Consider the following 22,253-nt stretch of genomic DNA (forward strand, 5'->3'; position numbering starts at 1 on the left):
TAAAATCTTAAAAAAAAAAGAGATTGAAGTTATAAAAATATGCAAAATAGAAATGGTTGAGTTGACAAGTACAATAAATGAAAAAAATCACTAGAGGGCTTATCAAGTTTGAACAGGCAAAAGAAAGAATTGACTTTGAAGAGTCAAGAAGCAAAAATGAAGATAGGTGAATTGAGGCTATCTGGTCTAGATAATGGGGAAAAATGAGGAGTAATGAACAGAGCCTCAGAGACCTGTAGGACATCATCAAGTATATGCCAACATATGCATAATGGAAGTCCTTGCAGGGGAGGGGAGAGAGAGACAGAAAGGATATTTGAAGAAATGACAGAAACTTGCCAAATTTGGTGAAAAACATTAATCTACAGGAAGCCTAACAAACTCTAAAAAATAAATTCAAAGAGATCCACAGCTACGTGGATCATAATCATACTGCTAACACCATAGAAAAAGAGAGAATCTTGAAATCAGCAATAAAGAAGTGACTGACTCACCATGTACAAAGGATATTCAATAAAGTTGAGAGCTGATTTATCATCACAAACAGTGGAGGCCAGAATGCAGTTGAATAACCTGTTCAAAGGTTTGTTTGGGGTTTTTTGTTTGTTTGTTTAGAAAGAGTGCACGTGAAGACAGTATTATTTATACTTTATACATCCAGCATGGAGCCAGATATAGGGCTTGAGATCACAACCTGAGTGAAAATCAAGAGTCACATGCTTAACTGACTGAGCCACCCAGGCGCCCCTGGCCTATTCAGAGTATTAAAAGGAAAAAACTCAGCTAACAATTCCATGTCAAGCAGAACTATCCCTCAAAAATGAAGGAACGATGAGGCATTCTAGGATTTAAAACAAAACAAAACAAAATTTCTTTAGAGGAAACCTGTCCTATAAGAATTAGAAAAGAGGGTCCTTCAGGCTAAAATTAAAGAAACATCCCCCCCAAAAAAAACACCAGACATAAATAAATTGAATCCACAAGGAGGAATAAAGAGCACTAGCAAAGATAACTACATAGGCAAATATAATAGAAAATACACATGTATTTTTTATTATAATTTTTTCTTTCTCATTTAGAAAAAACAGCATAAAGAAATAACTCTGGGTCTGAGTTGATGGACATAAAATCATCAGCAAAAGTGGGGAGGGAATAGAAGTATAACTTTAAGAAGATGTGGTAAAAAGAAACGAGGCAATTAAAATGGTGCACTTGAAAATAATACAAAGGAAGGCAATAATGGAGAAATAAAAAAACATTTTTTTAAGGATTTTTTTTTTAAGTAGTCTCTGCACTCTCTTTGAGGTTCCAGTGCACAACCCCATGATCAGTAGTCATACTTTACCGACTGAGCTAGCCAGGCACCCCTAAACATTTCTATAATGAGAGTTTGGAATAGACCTTCCTATGTGAACAAAAAAGACATAGGCATATGGAAAACAGCAAAACGGTAGATAGAAATCCTGCCTTAAATGCAAATGGTTTAAATACTCTAATCAAAAGCACAGATTTTTTTTTATCCAACTTTCTGCATGATACACAATTTAGATTCAAAGACATTAATAGTTTGAAAGTAAAAGGATGGAATAAAATAGGCCATGCATACAGTAACCACAGGAGAGCAGGAGTTGCTTAGTAATATCAGACAAAATAGACTTTCAGACAAAGATTGTTTTAAGAGTCAAAGAAGGACATTTTATAATTACAAAAGGGTTAAGACATTTTATAATTACAAAAGGGTTAATCCGGGCGCCTGGGTGGCTCAGTGGGTTAAGCCGCTGCCTTCGGCTCAGGTCATGATCTCAGGGTCCTGGGATCGAGGCCCACATCGGGCTCTCTGCTCAGCAGGGAGCCTGCTTCCTCCTCTCTCTCTGCCTGCCTCTCTGCCTGCTTGTGATCTCGCTCTGTCAAATAAATAAATAAAATCTTTAAAAAAAACAAAAAAAAAAACAAAAGGGTTAATCCATCTAAGAAGATATAATAATTATAAACCTATATATACCTGCAGCAGTGCCCCCGAATACATGAAGCAGAAACTATCATAATTGATGGGAGAAACAGACAATTCATCAGTAATAGTAGGAGATATCAGTATCCCATTTTCAACAGTGAGGATAACTAGACAGAATGTCAGGAGCCAGAAAACTTGAAAACACTATAAACCTACTAGGCCTAATAGACATCTGAGGAACATTCCACTCAATAGCAGAACATACCTATTTCTCAAGTGCACATGGAACATTTTCCAGGACAGATCATATGTTAGGGCTAACATACAGGTACAGAACAAGGCTCATTAAATTTAAAGTATTGAAATTATACGAAGTATGTTCTCGACTTAAGTAACGGAAAGAATTTGGGGAAATTCACAAGTCACAACTCCTAAATAACCAGTAGACCAGAGAAGAAATCCCAAGGAAAATTAGAAAATGCTTTGAGATGAATGAAAAGGAAAACATACCAAAACTTATAGGATGCAGCTAAAACAGTGCTTAAAGGGAAATTAATAGTTGTTCAACACCACACTAAAAAAGAAAGTAGCGACACCTGGCTGGCTCGGTCAGTAGAGCACCTGACTCTTTATCTCAGGGTCGTGAGTTTGAGCCCCTCACTGGGTGTAGAGATGACATAAAAAAACAAAACTTGTAAATAGAAGAAGAAAGTACTCAAATCAGTAACCTAGCTTAAGGAACTAGAAAAACGAAAAAAGTCCCCAAATCCAAAATTCAAAGCAAGCGGAAAGAAGGAAATAATGACCGTTAGAGCAGAAATAAATACAACCTAGAAAAGCAAGAGAGAAAGCCAACTAATCCAAAAGTTGATTTTTCTGAAAAATCAACGAAATTGATAAACTTCTAAGTAGACTGACTGACCAAGATATAGAGAGAAGACTCAAATTGATAAAATCAGGAATGAAAGAACATTACTGTCGGTCTTACAGAAGAAAGCAGTTTTATAAAGAAATACTGTGAACAGTTTTAGACAAGAAATTAGATGACCTAGGTGAAATTGACAAAGAAAAATATGTTTTTAAAGATTTATTTATTTGAGAGAGAGAGCACAAGCCCACTGAGAGGCAGCGAGAGAAGCAGGCTCTCTGCTGAGCAGGGAGCCTGACATGGGTCTCAATCATGACCTGAGTTGAAGGCAAACACTCACCTGATGCCCCTAAATTGAGAAATTTCTAAGAAGACACTAGTTGTCAGTATTCTTTCAAGAAGCGAAAGAGAGGCGCCTGGGTGGCTCAGTGGGTTAAGCCTCTGCCTTTGGCTCAGGTCATGATCTCAGGGTCCTGGGATCCAGCCCCACATTGGGCTCTCTGCTTGGCAGGGAGCCTGCTTCCTCCTCTCTCTCTCTGGCTGCCTCTCTGCCTACTGTGATCTCTGTCTATCAAATAAATAAACTCTTTAAAAAATAAAAAGGATTCACAATTGCTGCTTTTCATTGCAATTTGTTCACATTTCTTTCTTTCTTTTTCTTTTTTAAACAAATGTGAATCCTCCAACTGTTGAATTGGATACCAAATAACATTTACTTCGTTCTGTCATCATTTTTTAATTGAAAGCACTGGTTTGCCATAAATTGCTGCCAAACTACAAGAAATCAATTTTTTTTCTGTATGAGCAGTCTCTAGCGGTTTCTGGGGGAATAATATAATGTTATAAAGACAATTATTATTTTTTTAAAGATTTTTAAAAATTTATTTGATAGAGAGAGAGGTCACAAGTAGGCAGAGAGGCAGGCAGAGAGAGAGGGGGAAGCAGGCTCCCCGCTGAGCAAAGAGCCCGACATGGGGCTCCATCCCAGGACCCTTCGATCATGACCTGAGCCCACTGAGCCACCCAGGTGCCCCTATAAAGACAATTATTAAAACTTAAAAGTAGATCACCTTTTAGTAGTACTTTGTAATTAGTAGCTAGGTAGTATGTTCTAAAGTACAGGACACCTTTTTGGTTTTTAATATTGAAGGTCGGTCATTCTGTGCTGGATGGAGGGTGTGGTCGGTTGGCTTAGATGTGAGGGTCACCGCAAAAGGGTGGGTGTGGTTAACTTACCAGCCAGCCTCCGCTAAAGTGTTAAAATCTGCTCCCAGGTCTTCTCATTCTGAGTTTATTTTTGGATATCATGCTGTGTTTTTAACCTTAACGTGGCATTTTTTAAACTTTAAAAGGAAAATGTTTTAAAGTAAGGTAAAGCAGTGGTGACTGAAGCCAGACTTCATTTTTACCCTGAAACATGGTGGTCTGCCTTGTTGTGGCAGCAGAACCCTGTGGGGCTGTTTTTGATCAACAGAGCCCTTGTTCTTCTTGTCCACTGTCTTTCAGCCCCCTAATACCAGTGGAGAAATTGCTGTATTGCGTCCTTTATTTATTTATTTTTTAAAAGATTTTATTTATTTATTTGACAGAGATCACAGGTAGGCAGAGAGGCAGGCAGAGAGAGGAAGGGAAGCAGGCTCCCTGCTGAGCAGAGAGCCTGATGCGGGGTTCGATCCCAGGATCATGACCTGAGCCGAAGGCAGAGGCTTTAACCCACTGAGCCACCCAGGCACCCCTGCATTGCGTCCTTTAAAAGATACTGACACATGGCCTAAAGCCAGTAAAGTAGAATTTGCTTTTAGCAAGAGTCAGCCTCCAGTGTGGCTAATGTAGTAATTGAGTGGAAAAGAGAATATCCAGGCCAGCCAGCATCTGCCTAAAACTACTATTTCTGCTTCAGTGGTCAAAGCAGCATTTAACGGCCTAGAGATGGGTTGAATTGACTAGGATTTACCTTCAGATTACTGTGTAGTTTTCTTGTGATAATGGGGCATTTGACTGTGCTTGTACTGTACTTCTGTTGTCTTTCTGCATACATAGGTTGAGAGCACCATTGGATGCTTACTTTCAAGTGAGTCGGACCCAGCCTCCTTTGCCAAGGACCTCTCAGGACTCAGAGACCAGGAATCCTATCTCTGAAGACTTGCAGGTCTCAAGCAGTTCCAGTTCTGACAGTGAGAGCTCCACAGAGGCCGAAGATGGTGTTGTCCAGGCGGAGGAAACTAGAGCTGTCGTTTTACAAGGTGAGTATTTTATTCAGTTTTGGATTCACGAGGCTGACACCCAGGAAGCTTAGCCTCCAGAAAGCGAGGAGCTCTCCATTTGTGTTTGCTGCTGTCCCTTTCCCTGCCCAAGATGCCAGAGATTCCTGCTTTATTTAGTACAGAGCGTTCATGGGCCACAAGCATTTATAGAGGATTTGCTCGAACTTGAAATTTAATGTGGTTTGTGACCCAGTAAGTTGGTCACTTTTTAATAGCATTTTATATCTTATATTTTGTTTGACATCTAAGAAGGAAGTAGCCTCTATTATTTAAAAGAAAAGCTTTGTAAATTTGGTACTCTGTCTAGTCTGCCACTTTTGATGTCCTAGCATAGTGTTATATATTGTGCAAGTAGGACTTTGTTTAGCAGCAGTGGGCGGAGACCACTAGAGCATATGTCCTGCTTACCCTCTGATACCCCAGACCGTGGTCTTTTCTCAGTTAAAGGAACCAGGGCTTCTTGGAGAAATGGCTTTCCAAAACTGGAATAGGAGATAAACAGGGTGAACCTAGGTCATTTGATGGTGCCAGAAAGTAAGGAAGCCATCTCTCACGGAGTCATCGTGTCCGTAGGCAGGGGAGCAGCCTTGAAAGGACCTCTTGTGGCATAAGATGGGATGATATAAACATCAAAATGAATAATGGATATGTATTCTTGCATTATGGATTGATATGTAGGTTAAAATACATCAAATTTGTGAAAAACCTGTAATTTCATAATTAGGTACTTTTTAAAACCTCATTTATCAGCATCCTAAGTTACTAGAGCCCTGACTCATTACTCTGAAAACTGGTAAGTAAAGGATTAAGCATTTATCCTGTATTTTCCTATGTGAACTATATTCAGGAAAACCTAATAGTTGATGAAGGAGGTTTGTTGGTTTTGTTGTTGTTGTTGTTAAGACTTTTTTTTTTTTTTTTTTTTTTTAAAGAGTAGTTTAGGGTTCACAACAAAGTGGAGAAGGTTCAGAGGTTTCCTAGGGGCATGTCTCCACACATGCATTGCTTCCTCATGTCAGCACCCGTCACCAGAATGGTGATTTGTTACTCAATATAATCATTCCAAGTCTGTAGTCCACCTTACTGTTCACCTTTGGGTTATACATGTTTTCACTGCCCTAAAAATTCTCTTTGCTCTGGCTCTCATTCCTCCCATCTATTTAGGTAAGTTTTTTTAAATGAAAAATTCCAGCTAATATCAGAGCAGGGATAATAAGAAAAAGTCATGATTTCCTGACTCCTAATGAAATTATGTAACTAGGCAAAGATCAGCAGGATTCTAAAAACCATTAGGTTGAAAAGTTAATGACATTCCTTTTAATAGAGGGACCAGGCTGGCAGCACCAGACCTTATACGCATTTTAATGTGTTATAATCAGAAATACCCGGAGGGGCGCCTGACTGGCTCAGTCACGCGAGCATGCAGCTCCTAACCTCAGCGTTGTAAGTTCGAGCCCCATGTTGGATGTAGAGATTACTTCAAGATAAAATTTTAAAAAGAAAGAAAAATAACAATAGCACTAAGGAAGTACTGTTGCTGCCCCCCAAAAAGCCTGAATTTACTTAAGACTGGATACGATAACCAGGTTGTACAGTGTACAGAAGTAGAGGAACAAGGTAAATATTACTTGAAAGATGCAGCCATTCAAATCTAAAATGTGGGACATTCTATAACGGAACATCTAGAAAAAGATCTAAACATACGTGGGAATTTAGTATAGGGGATGCCTGGGTGGCTCAGTCGGTTAAGCGTCTGTCTTCGGCTCAGGTCATGATCCTAGGGTTCTGGGGTTGAGCTGCACGTCTGGCTCCCTGCTCAGTGGGGAGTCTGCTTCTCCCTCTGCCCCTCACCCCATTCATGCACCCTCTTTCTCTCTCAAATAAAATCTTAGAAAAGGAAATTTAGTATATTGTAAAGGGAGTATCTCAGATCATTGGGGAAAAGATAGACTTCTAAATTAGTACTATTGTAAAAACTGGATTGCTACCTGGAAAACAGTAATACTAGATTCATGCCTCATACTAAAAAATAAGGTATTAGTGGATCAGAGACCTCGTGTAAAAAAAGAAACCATGCTACTCTAAGGAGAATAGGTATGCGATAAAACCCAGAAGTAAGGAGTACTTTGAAATTTAGAGGCAATACAAGAAAATTCCATTAGAAAATTCTTTTTCAGTTTATGACAGTGAGCCAGCGTAGCTACTTTGTGATATCACTTACATACAATGCCTAGGAAAGGCAAATCTACAGAGAAAAAGTAGATTAGTGCTTGCCTGTGGCTGCTGGTGCCGATGGGAAATGATTCTAAATTGGCTTGAGAAATGTTTAGGGCATGATAGAAATGTTTTAAAATTGGATTGTGATGATAGTTGTACAACTCTGTAAATTTACTGTACATAAAAGTTAGTATGAGGAGGCAATCTGTCAAATCCAGGAGCTAGACATTTTACAGGACAGATTTCTCAAACAGATCAAGGACAGAGGTGGTGAATTTTAATTTAGAGCTTGTGTTCATCAACAGACATCATTAGAAGAATGAAATGGGAACCCATTGACTGGGGAAGACATTCATGATACATGTATCTGGAATAGGGCTGTATCTAGTTTATAGAAATAATTTCTACAGGCTAACAGAAAAAGGGGTAGAAATTTTTAAAAGGTACTACCAAAGGGGGGTTGCCAAATGGTCACTAAATATATAAAAAAGACTTCATTAGTCATCAGGGAAATGGAAATTAAAACCACGGTGTGGTAACTAATAGGCATCCACCACTAGAGCTAAAATTTAAGACTGACAATATTAAATTTTGGAGAGAATATAAAGCAGCCAGAACACTCTTGCACTGCTGGTGGGAGTATACATTGGTACAGTCATTTCGGTGGTATCTTTACAAACTCATCTGTATGCCTGTGGTCCAGCATTTCTACTTCTATGTATGTAATCAAAGAAAGGAATACTGTTCAGTAGAAAAGTGCAAGAATGTAACGGCATTGTAATGGCAAAAACCTGGAAACCACCCAAATACCCATCAGCAATAGAACAGATAAATACGAGGACGCCTGGGTGGCTCAGTTGGTTAAGCAGCTGCCTTCGGCTCAGGTCATGATCCCGGCGTCCTGGGATCGAGTCCCACATCGGGCTCCTTGCTCGGCAGGGAGCCTGCTTCTCCCTCTGCTTCTGTCTGCCTGTGCTTGCTCTCTCTCCCTCTCTCTCTGACAAATTTAAAAAAAAAAAAAAAGAACAAATAAATGCAATATTTTTACACAATGAAACAGTATACAGCGGTGAAATAAATGAACCACAACTGGACATGTTAGTCTGGAAGAATGTTACGAACAATGTAGAATAAAATTAGTAGACACAGAAAAGTTAAATAACTCTGACATGCTGTTTATATAGAGAAATAGGCAAAAGTTATTAGATGGTCCTAGAATTTATTAAGGTGGTTACCTTTGGTGGGGGCAAATCATCTCCCCTCTACCCCCAAGAAGGAAGTAAGGAGGGCATAAGGTATAAAAGGCACTCTTGGGATTTTTGGTGATGTTCTGGTGTATAGTTCAGTTTGTGAGAATTCACTGAGTGGAATACTGAGGTTACACTTTTCTGTATTTATATTCCACTTCAATAAAAGTTTGTGGGTTTTTGTTTGTTTGTTTATTTTTTTTAAGAATCAGTTTAAAGGAGCTCCCACAAGCTATGATGAGATCATTTGAACCTCAAAAAGCAAAATGACTGAAAATTAAAAATCACCTCGACCATTAAATGAAGGTTTTGAAAGGTTGATGAGGAACCTAATAATCGGTCTAGGAGTCCAACTGATCCCACCTAAACCCTGTAGGAGCCTTGTGTGCTGCAGTCAGAAGCAAACAACTGAAGACATATTCCTGCTGCCCCTCTTCTTGCCAAATGACAAAATTGAGTCTACTGAAGCCTCCAGATTTAACCTCCAGTTTACAGGAAACATAGGTGATAGAACAAGTAAGGAAGCAGTCCATCAGATGTGGGATGTAGGATATTTCGTAAGACAAATGACCAGATATCCTCCAACAAATAAGTGACAAGGACGGGATAAAAACGAATGAAGGAGGGATGCCTGGGTGGCTCAGTTAGTTTAGTGTTTGCCTTTGGCTCAGGTCATGACCCCAGGGTCCTGGGATCAAGTCCCACGTTGGGCTCCCTGCTCAGTGGGGAGCCTGCTTCTCCCTCTGCCTGCTGCTCCCTGTGTTTGTGATCTCTCTCTGACAAATTAAATATAATCTTTAAGGAAAAAAAAAAAAATGAATGAAGGAGAATAGAGTGAAAAAAAAAAAATCTAACAGGTTCAGTAGTCAAGCTTGTGGAGATCTTGCTTAGATTCCATTTGCAGTAAATGTGCCGTAAAGAGCAACTTGAAACCAACTGGGAAATGCTGAGTATGAACTGCGTGGATATTAGACAGTATGAAGGGATCATTGTTATTTCCGTTAATATGGTAATGATAGTATCTATGTAAAAAAATCCTTATCAGCTAGTATTACAAAAATTTTTACAAGTGAAGTGACATTTTAGAGAGTTATTAAGCATTACAAAAGAAAATAATGTGGATGGGGTCTTAGAACAAAATGGGCAAAATACTGATTTGTTTTGAAATTGGATGAGTACTTGCATGTTAATTCTAATGTTCTGTCTACTTTTTGTGTATATTTGAAAGTATCAAAATAAGTTTAAAAATAAATTCACTGTTACTACTTAGGGAAATTTACAGCATTATTACCCATTAGAAATGGAAAGCTATGGTGAGTTAGACTCTCCTGCTCGCCTCTCATACCTGACTTCTGTCTTCTTTTGTGCATTACGTCTCTTACCGTTCTTGGAAATGACTTGGTGCAGAGCAAGTAGGAGGTACGTCAGCAGAGCAGGAAGCTACATGTGTCAGTGGAGGAAAGACCCTCCCCAAACAGGTAATTTGAATATCCTTTTAAATGAAATGTTTGGATTTGCTTTAGAGAAGAGGCTGTGGACTAAAGTGGAAAGCTTGCAGACATGGTAGGCAGGAGGTCAGGGTGTGAATCCAACCTATCTTACTCAGTTATGTGACTACTTCCTCACAGGTTTAGAAAAGCAGGGATAGAGGTGAGGGTGACTTGTCTTGCCTACGTAACAAAGTTAAGTTTTTATTAAAATAGTGGATATGAATGAAGTTTATGAAATATCTGGTAGAATATGATTGCTACATGTTAAACAATTTTTATTTACAAAGATAATGCATAGTCCTTAATATGAGGTATTTACATCAACTGTGGACTCTTCAAATCTCAAAACATCATTGGCTTACTTTTTCCACACTTCTATATGACCTTATGTTTTTATTTTTCTCTTCTAGAAGAATTTTGTATCCATGTAAATTTATTTATGTACATAAATGTTCTGTTTTTTACATTTACACAAAAGGGGATCTCATTCTTACTCATTACTGCATAGTGTTCAATCATAAGTAAATTTTTAGTTAACTCTTGTTTTGTACACTGTAGTTGTTCCTGTCCTTCCTTCCTTCCTTCCTTCCTTCCTTCCTTCCTTCTCTCCTTCCTACTGGTAAAATGATGCTGCATAAGCATCTTTGTATAGATGTCTTGGAAGTATTTGTGACTATTCATGGATATATTTTTACCAGAGACATTGCTCTGTGAAAGGAAAGATACTTTTGATTGATAATGCCAAATTGCCCTCTGGAAAATTTGTGTCACTTTCTACCTGCAGCAACAGTGGGAAGCATGGCTGTTTCTTCCTTAACCCTCAACATTGCTTGGTATCATCAGACATCTGTTTATATACCATCTAATAAATGAAAAAATGGTTTCTTACCTTAATTTGCATTTTTAAATTATAAATGAACACTTCTGAACCATTTGTATTCTTTTTGTAAGCTGTTTATATCCTTTCTTTGTTTTTCTGGGTTTCTTTTATGTATTTTCTATTCAAGTATTTTATCACTTTTTGACTTGATTATGAACCTAACTTTGAATGTATAACAACCTACTCTTCCCTTTGTTGGTTATCCAGGTAACTACTAGATTTGTTTCATTTTTTTAATGTCTTTGTAAAGATAGCTCCTTTTCTTCTTTTGAATGGAAAAAAAAATCCCAAGAATTTCACAAGATCCAAGAGAAATAATATTTTCATTTCATGGCTTATATGAAACATTGGCCAGATTGCACTTTATAAAGAATGACAGGTGATTCAGAGATGCTGCAGTTTTCCCACAGTGTTTTCAGTTGGGTTTGTATTGTTTTTGTGTGGTTTTGCTTTGATAGAGTTGCACATCCTCTTTGAGACTGATTCTCTATTTTCTCTAATTGTATTCTGGTTTCCATTCAGTCTCCCCAGAAGAGCAGCCCTCTTCTACCTTCTGTTTCTATGGATGATGAAGATGGGGACACTTGTACAATATGTTTTGAACATTGGACCAATGCTGGGGATCATCGACTCTCAGCATTACGCTGTGGGCACCTCTTTGGGTATAAGTGCATTTCTAAGTGGCTCAAGGGCCAGGCACGAAAATGTCCCCAGGTAAGAACCATAGATAAGGAAGGAGTGTGTGCACAGTCAACATGTTAAGTTAGGAGGATTCCTAGAACCACGCTGATATATCTTGTTGGGCTTTTTAGTGCAACAAGAAAGCCAAGCACAGTGACATCGTTGTTCTTTATGCCCGAACCCTGAGAGCTCTGGACACCAGTGAACAGGAGCGCATGAAAAGGTAGGTGGCAAGAATCTACCTACTTGACAGATCTGAAAAAGGAGGTATGAATCACTCTTTATATAGTTCTAAGGCTTTACCTGGACTGTGATGGGGGTGGAGGGGTGGTCTTTGGGGGATCACTGGCAAACTGTCTCACATCGTGATTTATAATACATGTCTGATATCTTCTGAAGGAGGTCTACATGCTTTCCTCTCCATATAGCATTAAAAATGAGGTTTTGGGGGACGCCTGGGTGGCTCAGTTGGTTGGACGACTGCCTTCGGCTCAGGGCGTGATCCTGGAGTCCCGGGATCGAGTCCCACATCAGGCTCCCAGCTCCATGGGGAGTCTGCTTCGCTCTCTGACCTTCTCCTCGCTCATGCTCTCTCTCACTGTCTCTCTCTCTCAAATAAATAAATAAAAAATCTTTAAAAAAAAAAAAATGAGGTTTTGGAGTATCGAATAATTGTGACTTCAGCTAACTCACTGATTGTGGGCCCCAGGCCTTTTGAATGTGTACTTTCTCAGCTGTAGAATGGGGGAGCTACCTGACAATGAATTGGATGCCCAAGAAAGCAGAGCTGATAAGTAGAGAAAGAGAGGTTTCCGCCATGCCTGAAGTTAGTCTTCAGTGGATTTCTCAGTTATATAAGTCAATACATTGGTTTTCAATTTTAGTTTGCCAGCTTAAATAAAGTTTTCTGTCATATAATCTAGGGAGCGTTGACCCGTGTTTCATCATATAACATTTTCATTCTGGGAAGACTGACACCTGGGTCATGAAAAACTCATCCCTTAAAAGAAGGGGAAGATAAAAGAAGGATGACAGGTGGTGGACCATGCCAGTTACTCCTTTTTGTCTTCTGTGCCTCATATAAACCTCTGTTTTCCGAGCCTGAGTGCTGTGTGCTGACTGGAGCAGGCCGATTCAGAAGCAGTAGAGCATTTCTTCCTTCTGCAGGAACACTTAGCTATCCCTACAAACTCACAATCACCTCTGCTAATTAAGCCAGCAGTAACTTGACCCAGGGAAGCCAAGACCATGGTGTCTTAAGCTCCCCCCACCAAATCCAAAATCATAGAGAAACCTACAGCCCTCCAGTAATACCTCACACCTGGTATGGGCAGCAGGCCCAAGCAGAGAGATTCCCTGGAAGTTTTGGAGCTTATTCCAATTCTTCTCTAAGCTTTACATTTACTGCCTGCCTCTGCTTCTAAATACCATGAAGATTTAATCAGAGATTCCTTGTCTTACTCTTTGTAAGTAATTTATAACCACTTGGAACATTTTTCCATGTCTTAGTCTCCTCTTCCCTATAATAGGCTTAATGATACCTTAAACAAAACAACAAAAAAGAAGATCTGACACATTACTCAAGTGTTGCCATATTTTGCTGCTCATGTCCCTAAGTCCTCCCACGACAGCAACAGAAGATTCTTTTTATTATTATTATTATTATTATTATTAGCATATAATGTATTATTAGCCCCAGGGATACAGGTCTGTGCATCTTCAGGCTTACATACTTCACAGCACTCACCATAGCACATACCCTCCCCAATGTCCATAACCCCATCACCTCCTTACCCCCCTCCCCCCAGCAACCCTCAGTTTGTTTTGTGAGATTAAGAGTCTCTTACAGTTTGTTTCCCTCCCAATCCTGTCTTATTTCATTTTTTCCTTCCCTACTCCCCAGACCCCCCCATGTTGCCTCTCAAATTCCTCATATCAGGGAGATCATATGATAATTATCTTTTTCTAATTGACTTATTTCACTCAGCATAATACCCTCTAGTACCATCCATGTCATTGCAAATGGCAAGGTTTCATTTCTTTTGATGGCTGCATAGTATTCCATTGTATGTATAATACCGCATCTTCTTTATCCATTCATCTGTTGATGGACATCTAGGTTCTTTCCATAGTTTGGCTATTGTGGACATAGCTGCTATAAACATTCAAGTGCATGTGCCCCTTCGGATCACTACATTTGAATCTTTAGAGTAAATACCCAGTAGTGCGATTGCTGGGTCATAGGGTAGCTCTATTTTCAACTTTTTGAGGAACCTCTGTGCTGTTTTCCAGAGAGGCTGCACCAGCTTTCGTTCCCACCAACAGTGTAGGAGGGTTCCCCTTTCTCCGCATCCTCGCCAGCATCTGTCGTTTCCTGACTTGTTAATTTCAGCCATTCTGACTGGTGTGAGGTGGTATCTCATTTTGGTTTTGATTTGTATTTCCCTGATGCCAAGTATTGTGGAGCACTTTTTCATGTGTCTGTTGGCCATCTGGATGTCTTACACAGAAAATATTGTACGATGTAAGAAATTATCAGGATTTGGGAAGCCCAAGAACAATTGTTAATAACACTGCTTAAAATAAACTTTAATAACATTAAAAAAATAAAAATACCCACCAAGAGAGTGCAGAGATATGTGTTTTCTCATAATAGTGCTGGTAAGAATGTACACTGACACAATTGTTTATTTAGAGAGACCCTTGGCCTTATGCTTCAGAAGCATTTAAAAGTAATTCTACTTCAGGCATTTATTCTAAAGAAATGATTTATAAAGAAATGTGTTCAAGTATTTACTAATGGGGGGGTGGTGCCTGGCTGGCTCAGTTGGTGGAACATGCAGCTCTTGATCTCAGGATTGTAAGTTCAAGCCCCACACTGGGTGTAGACTTTACTTAAAAGTAAAATCATTAGGGGCACATGGGTGGCTCAGTCAATTAGGTGTCTGGCTCTTGGCTTCAGCTCAGGTCATGATCTCAGGGTCGAGAGATCAAGACCTACGTCAGGTTCTACACTTAGCGGGAGTCTGCTTGAGATTCTCTCCCTCTGCCCCATCCCCCACTCATGTGAGCTCTCTTTCTCTTAAATGAATAAATAAGTCTTTTAAAAAATAAATAGGGGTGTCTGGGTGGCTCAGTTGGTTAAGTGTCTGCCTTTGGCTCGGGTCATGATCCCGGAGTCCTGGGATAGAGCCTCAAGTCAGGCTTGCTGCTTGGCAGGGGGTCTGCTTTTCTCTCTGCCCCTCCCCTGCCTCGTTCTTTCTTCTCTCGCTCACTCTCAGATTAATAAATAGAAAAATAAAATCTTTAAAAATAAGTAAATGAATGGAATCATTTTTCTAAACAAAAAGATTTACTTCATGAGACTTTTCATTTAAACACTGTTAATCCAAACTGAGAGAATTAATTGGTTGAGTAAACTCTGGCATATCCATGTGATGGGATACTACACATTTATTTAAACTAATGTTTAAAGTGCATGTAATATTTTGTCATGTGAAAAAGAACATTATGGTGATTATGTTTTGTTTTTTTTTTTTTTAAAGATTTTATTTATTTATTTGTCAGAGAGAGAGGGAGAGAGAGCGAGCCCAGGCAGACAGAGAGGCAGGCAGAGGCAGAGGGAGAAGCAGACTCCCTGCCGAGCAAGGAGCCCGATGTGGGACTCGATCCCAGGACGCTGGGATCATGACCTGAGCCGAAGGCAGCCGCTTAACCAACTGAGCCACCCAGGCGTCCCAATGGTGATTATGTTTTTTTTTTTTTTTTTTTTTTTTTTTAAGATTTTATTTTATTTATTTGAGAGAGAGAGACAGTGAGAGAGAGCATGAGCGAGGAGAAGGTCAGAGAGCGAAGCAGACTCCCCATGGAGCTGGGAGCCTGATGTGGGACTCGATCCCGGGACTCCAGGATCACGCCCTGAGCCAGAGGCAGTCGTTTAACCAACTGCGCCACCCAGGCGTCCCGGTGATTATGTTTTTTGCGAAGTAAAAAATACTGCAGGTGGTCACTGAGTAGTGGAATTACAGATGATTTTAATTTCCTTCTTTTTTTTTCTGTTTTGTCCAACAAATAACTTACTTGGTTGAGTAAATATTTAGTGTTTTTACATGGCAGGTATGTGAAGAGGGTAATTTTGTTGAAAAAGCTAACTTTGTAGGCGTGTTTGTTAATGTATGATTATATTTAAAACTTTGCTGATTACTCAAAAAACTCCCAACAAACAAGTCCAGTACCAGTTCACTTTACACATGAATTCTATCAAACATTTAAAGAAGAGTTAATACCTTTTTTTTAAAAGATTTTATTTATTTATTTGACAGAGATCACAAGTAGGCAAAGAGGCAGGCAGAGAGAGAGGGGAAGAGAAGCAGGCTTCCCGCTGAGCAGAGAGGCCAACGCGGGGCTCTATCCCAGCACCCTGGGATCATGACCTGAGCCGAAGGCAGAGGCTTTAACCCACTGAGCCACCCAGGCATCCCCGCCCCCTTTTTTAAAAAGATTTATTTATTTATTTTGGTGGGGGGCAGGCAGAGGGAGAGAGAATCCTGAAGCAGGCTCTCTGCTAAGTGTGTTGCCCATCACAAGGCTTGATCCCAGGACCCCAAGGTCATGAACTGAGCCCAAATCAAGATTCGACTGCTTAACCGACAAAGCTACCCAGGCACCCCAATACCTAATTTTTCTCCCAATTTTTTAAAAAAATAGAAGAGGAAGGGAAACTTAGAAATTAATTCCATGAGTCAGGTGTCACCCTAATACCAATACCAGATAAAAAGAGAACTACAGACCAATATCGCTGATGAATATAGATAGGTTCAGAAATCCTCACCAAAATGTTAGCAAACCAAATCCAACAATACGTTAAAAAAAAATTAATCATTCACCATGATCAAGTGGGATTTATTACCAGGATACAAGGGTGGTTCATTATTAGTAAATTAATGTGATATATCATCTCAATAAGAGAAAGGATAAAAACCATATAATCATTTCAATAGATGAGAAAAAGCATTTGACAAAGTACAACATCCATTCATGAGAAGATCTCAACAAAGTATGTTTAGAGGGAATATACTCAATATAATAGAGCCCTTATATGAAAACCCCACAGCTAAATCATCCTTCGTGGGGGAAAAGTGGGAGCTTTTCACCTAAAGTCAGGAACAAGACAAGGATGTCCACTCTCACCACAGCAATCAGATGAGAGAAATAAATAAAATGAAAGGCATCCAGATTGGTAAGGAAGAAGTAAAACTTCACCAGTTGCTGATGGTATGATATTGTATGTAGAGAACCCAAAGACTACACCAAAAAACTGCTAGAACTGGTAAATGAATATAATAAATTTGCAGAATGAAAAGTCAATGTACAGAAATCCATTCCATTTCTATACACTAATAATGAAGCAGCGGAAAGGGAAATTAAGAAAACCCATTTACATTTGCACCCAAAACAAAATACGAGAAAGACCTGTACATGGAAAACTGTAAAATATTGATGAAAGAAACTGAGGATGACACAAATGAAGACATTCCATGCTCATGGATTGGAAGAACAAATAACTGTTAAAATATCTGTACTACCCAGAGTAATCTACAATCCCTATTAAAGTACCATAGCATTTTTCACAAAACTAGAACAAACAATCCTAAAATTTGTTTGGAATCATAAAAGAAGAAAAAAAAAAAACTGGAGGTATCACGATTCCAGACTTCAAGTGATACTACAAAGCTTTATGGTCCAAAACAGTATGGTCCTGGCATAAAAACAGACACATAGTTCAGTGGAACAGAATAACCCAGAAATGAGTCCACAGTTACATGATCAATGAATCTTTGATGTAGCAGGAAAGAATATGTAATGGGAAAAGAGACAGTCTCTTCCAACAACAAATGGTGTTGGGAAAACCGGACAGTAACATACAAAAAAATGAAACGATCACTTTCTTACACCAGACACAAGAATAAACTCAAAATGGGGGCATCTGGGTGCCTCAGTGGGTTAAGCCTCTGTCTTCGGCTCCTGTTACAATCTCCGGGTTCTGGGATCGAGCCTCACATCGGGCTCTCTGCCCAGCGGGCAGCCTGCTTCCTCCTCTCTCTGTGTGTGTCAAGTAAATAAAACCTTAAAAAAAAAAATAAAGAAAAAAGAAAAAACTCAAAATGAATTGAGGACCTAAATCTGAGACCTGAAACCATAGAAAGCCTAGAAGTGCGCAGGCAATAATTATTCTGCCATCAGCAGTAGCAACATCTCTCTAGATATGTCTCCTGAGTCAAGGGAAACAAAAGCAAAAATAAACTATTGGAACAACATCAAAATAAACAGCTTCTGGACAGCAAAGGGAACAGTAACAAAACTAAAAATCAGCCTATTGAATGGGAGAAAATAATTTGCAAATGACATATCCAATAAAATGTCAGTATCCACAATATATAAAGAACTTGGGACGCCTGGGTGGCTCAGTTGGTTAAGCAGCTCAGGTCATGATCCCAGCGTCTTGGGATCGAGTCCCACATCGGGCTCCTTGCTCCGCAGGAAGCCCGCTTCTCCCTCTGACTCTGCCTGCCACTCTGTCTGCCTGTGCTAAAAATCTTTAAAAAAAAGGGGGGGGGGGCGCCTGGTGGCTCAGTGGGTTGGGCCGCTGCCTTCGGCTCGGGTCATGATCTCAGGGTCCTGGTATCGAGTCCCGCATCAGGCTCTCTGCTCAGCGGGGAGCCTGCTTCCTCCTCTCTCTCTCTCTGCCTGCCTCTCTGCCTACTTGTGATGTCTCTGTCAAATAAGTAAATAAAAAATCTACACCCTAGGTATAGATGAATGGGTCAAGAAGAGGTGGTATACACACGTACATACATGCATACATAATATAGGATCTTATTCGGCCACAGAAAAGAATGAAATCTTACCTTTTATGACAACATGGATGGAGCTAGAGTGTGTAATACTAAGTGAAATAAGCCAGTCAGAGAAAGACATATACCAAATGATTTCATGCCTATGTGGAATTTAAAAAAAAACAAATGAGCAAAGGGAAAAGGAGAAACAAATCAAAAAGTAGACTCTTAAGTATAGGGAGCAAACAGATGGTTACCAGAGGAGGGTGTGGGGATGGGTGAAATAGGTGAAGGTCATTAGGAGTGCCCTTACCTTGACGAGCACTGTAACACATGGAAGTGTTGACTCACTGTGTTGTATACCCGGAACTAATAAAACACTATGTTAACTACATGGAAATTAAAGTTAAAAATAAACTGCTGATTACTATAATCAATCAGTATGCTCCCTATCCTCTTTAGAAAATGTGAAGCTTTTGAAAATGCCAATAAATACAGAGATTTAATAAAATGAACACCCTTGTGCTTGACTTTACCAGATCTTAACAAATTGCCGTATTTGCTGTAGGCCTTAAAAAAATAAATCATTATAGGTAAACCAGAAGCTTCCTTGAGAACTACATTCTCCTTAATTTCATCCCTTTCCTTAGAGGACCTATAATCATAAATCATGTATAATATGATTTACAGAGTTTTTACACTTGATGCATATGTTATTAGAGTATAATTTTCCTCTGTAACTTGTTTTTTGTTTGTTTGTTTAGAATTACGTTTGGGGAACTTATCCCGGTTGGGATACATCTGGCTTATTGATTCTTAGTTCTGTAGAGTGTTCTAGTTCTCTAATTTAAAATTTCCCTATACGGGGGCGCCTGGGTGACTCAGTGGGTTAAAGCCTCTGCCTTTGGCTCAGGTCATGATCCCATGGTGGGATTGAGCCCTCATCAGGCTCTCTACTCAGCAGGGAGCCTGCTTCCTTTACTCTCTGCCTACCTGTGTCAAATAAATAAATAAAAATCTTTTAAAAATAAAAAATAATAGAATTTCCCTATATGTGTTTTGTATTGGTGGACACTTAACGTGGTTTTCAGTTTTTGTTAATAAAAGCCATGGGTAAGAGAGATGGGTAAGAGTGTCTTTAGGCCTAGAAGTGGAAATACTTTATCCTAGGTCACATGGAATTTCAGCTTTACTAGCTACTGTCAAATTGCTCTTCCAAGAAGCTGTTTCCAGTTTGTACTCCCATCAGCAAAATTTCTCTTTTTTTTTCATACTTTTGTCCATTTTATATTATCAGACTTAATTTTGACAGTCTCATGGAGTCAGTAGTAGTTACTTAATTTGTATATCCTCAGTTATTAATGAGGTTGGACATACTCTTCTCTCAATTTTGTTTATATCTTTTGTTCATCTATATTGAGCAAAGTACATTGTTTATTTCTTACTGATTTATAGTTCATTATGTTTTCCTTTTACATTTGAGCCAGGGTAGAGGCACCAACCTCTCACACAGTTAGAAATCCACATATAACTTGTAAGTCCCCAAAACCTTAACCTTAAAAGCCTGCTGTAGACTAGAAACCTTACTGGTAACATAAACAGTTGATTAACATACAATTTATATGTTATATATATTATGTACTTGATCTTTACAATAATACCTGTTTCTTAATTTTTTTCCACATTTCTAGAATAGGTGACTCCACCTTTCTAGGTTTATCTATGAGTTTTTTCAAATTGTTGCAAATCTCCAAAAAATTTTCCAGTGTATTTATTGGAAAAAAAAAAAAAAATCCACAGTAAGTGGGCCAGTGCAGCTCAAACCCATGTTGTTCAGGGGTTACATGTACTGATTCTTTGCAGGTTGCAAATAGGATCTCCCAGTCTGTGGCTTGTCTCCTTAACATGTTTATGTTATTTTTTGTTGAACATGAGTTTTTAATTTTAATACAGTTGTTTATCTCTTGTTCTGTCGGGGGTGGGGTTTGTGCACTGCTTCAAGGTCATAAAGACAACTTCTTCTAAAAGTTCTTCAAAATTTTTTATTTTTTTGGGCGCCTGGGTATCTCAGTGGGTTAAGCTTCTGCCTTCGGCTCAAATCATGATCTCAGGGTCCTGGGAGTGACCCCCGTATCGGGCTCTCTGCTCAGCAGGGAACCTGCTTCCCCCTCTTTCTCTGCCTGCTGCTCTGCCTACTTGTGATCTTTCTCGCTCTCTGTGTCAAATAAAATCTTTTGAAAAAATTGCTTTTTATGTAGGTTTTAAATATTTTTTAAACCTAGTTTTATGGATAACCAGGTGTTGCAATATAATTATTAAGTAATATGTCCTTCCTGTAGAAGTCTTCATTGCTGCTTATATCCTAGATTAAGTTTTTGAGTTTTAGGTTCCATGGTCTCTTTGTTAATTCTTGCCCCAGTATTCTGAAGTTATAATTTATTGTAACTTTAAAATACTTCCTCCCACCTTGTTCTTCAAATTGACTTTGATATTCTTGGCATTTTGCTTTTAATTTTAAAATTAGTTTCCTAAGTTCCATTTAATGCAATTTCAATCAAGATTTCAAAAGGAAAAGTTCCCTTTGAAATCTTGATTGAAATTGCATTAAATTTTTAGAGTAACTTGAGAAGTTCTATCTTCTTGATTTTGAGCCATTCCAGCTGTGAACATTATATAATATCCTTCCACTATTCACTGTCTTCTGATGCCTTTTACAAGTGTACTTTTCTTCATAAAGGTCTTCATACCCTTTAACTTTATTCCTAGGTTGCTCTCGTTAGATGTGCTCTCGTGAGTGATTTTTTTTTTTCTATTACATTTACTAACCAGTTATCTGGCATATGGGAAATGCTGTTGATCTAATTTTTTTAAAGTTCATTTATTTTTTCATTATTCTGTATACCTACTGTGGGGTTTGAACTCAGTGACCCTGAGATCAAGAGTCACGTGTTTCTCTGACTGAGCCAGCCAGGGGCCCCAACCTAATTTTCTTGATCTTAATTCCAGCACCTTGCTGACTGGTTTGTGGGTTCTCTTGAACTTTCTGTGAAGATAGATAGGGTGGCTTTACTTCTTCGTTTCAAGTTTTCATCTTTTTTCTATCCTGTTTTACTGAGTGTAAATTTTTTTTTTATTTTTTGCATATTTTGTAAGTGTCTTTAGGTACATGCAGATCTATAATTTTTATTCTTGGTGAATGTATTTTTTCATTATGCATTGTTCCTCTTTATCCCTGTTCATGCTTTCTAATTCTAACTGGTCTTAGCATTTTCCCAGTATATACCTTCTATCTTTTTAATTTCAGCCTCATTTTTGTGGTATTACTTAATTTCAGTATCTGATGAACTGGTAACTTACTATTTTCTTTTATCTGCCAGGAAACCTTGCTCTTTTAACATTGTCATTTTACTCTTATAGGGGCGCCTGGGTGACTCAGTGGGTTAAAGCCTCTGCCTTTGGCTCAGGTCATGATCCCAGAGTCCTGAGATCGAGCCCCACATCAGACCCTCTGGCTTCCCTTCCTCTCTCTCTGCCTGCCTCTCTGCCTACCTGTGATCTCTGTCAAATAAATAAATAAAATCTTTTTTTAAAATTGTCATTTTACTCTTATATTTGGCTCTAAATCGAGCAGTGAGCTTGGCTCTGTCCCGTCATCTGGCATTTTTGCATTTTTAGTCTCATTCCCTAGTAAGAGCCAGATTCCTGCTCATCACTGCCAGTGTTAACGCTGAATCCCAGTCACTCATGAGTTCAGCCCTGCGTGCTACTTTCTGTAGTGTTTCTGTATGTAAGACTTTTTCTTTTGTTGTGTTTTATTCA

General features: G+C 39.0%; 1 protein-coding gene across 3 annotated transcripts in view; it reads left to right on the forward strand.

Moving 5' to 3' along the window:
* Positions 1-22,253, forward strand: part of RFWD3 (ring finger and WD repeat domain 3) — a 54,027-nt gene that overhangs the window by 18,068 nt on the left and 13,706 nt on the right. For all 3 annotated transcript variants that reach the window (XM_044255733.1, XM_044255735.1, XM_044255734.1), the window contains exons 3-6: positions 4,860-5,062; positions 9,955-10,025; positions 11,440-11,631; positions 11,730-11,821. In XM_044255733.1, coding sequence (XP_044111668.1) covers positions 4,860-5,062; positions 9,955-10,025; positions 11,440-11,631; positions 11,730-11,821 — 558 coding nt within the window. The remainder of the gene's footprint in view (positions 1-4,859; positions 5,063-9,954; positions 10,026-11,439; positions 11,632-11,729; positions 11,822-22,253) is intronic.

This window comes from Neovison vison, chromosome 7 (assembly GCF_020171115.1).
Source record: "Neovison vison isolate M4711 chromosome 7, ASM_NN_V1, whole genome shotgun sequence".
NCBI lineage: Eukaryota > Metazoa > Chordata > Mammalia > Carnivora > Mustelidae > Neogale > Neogale vison.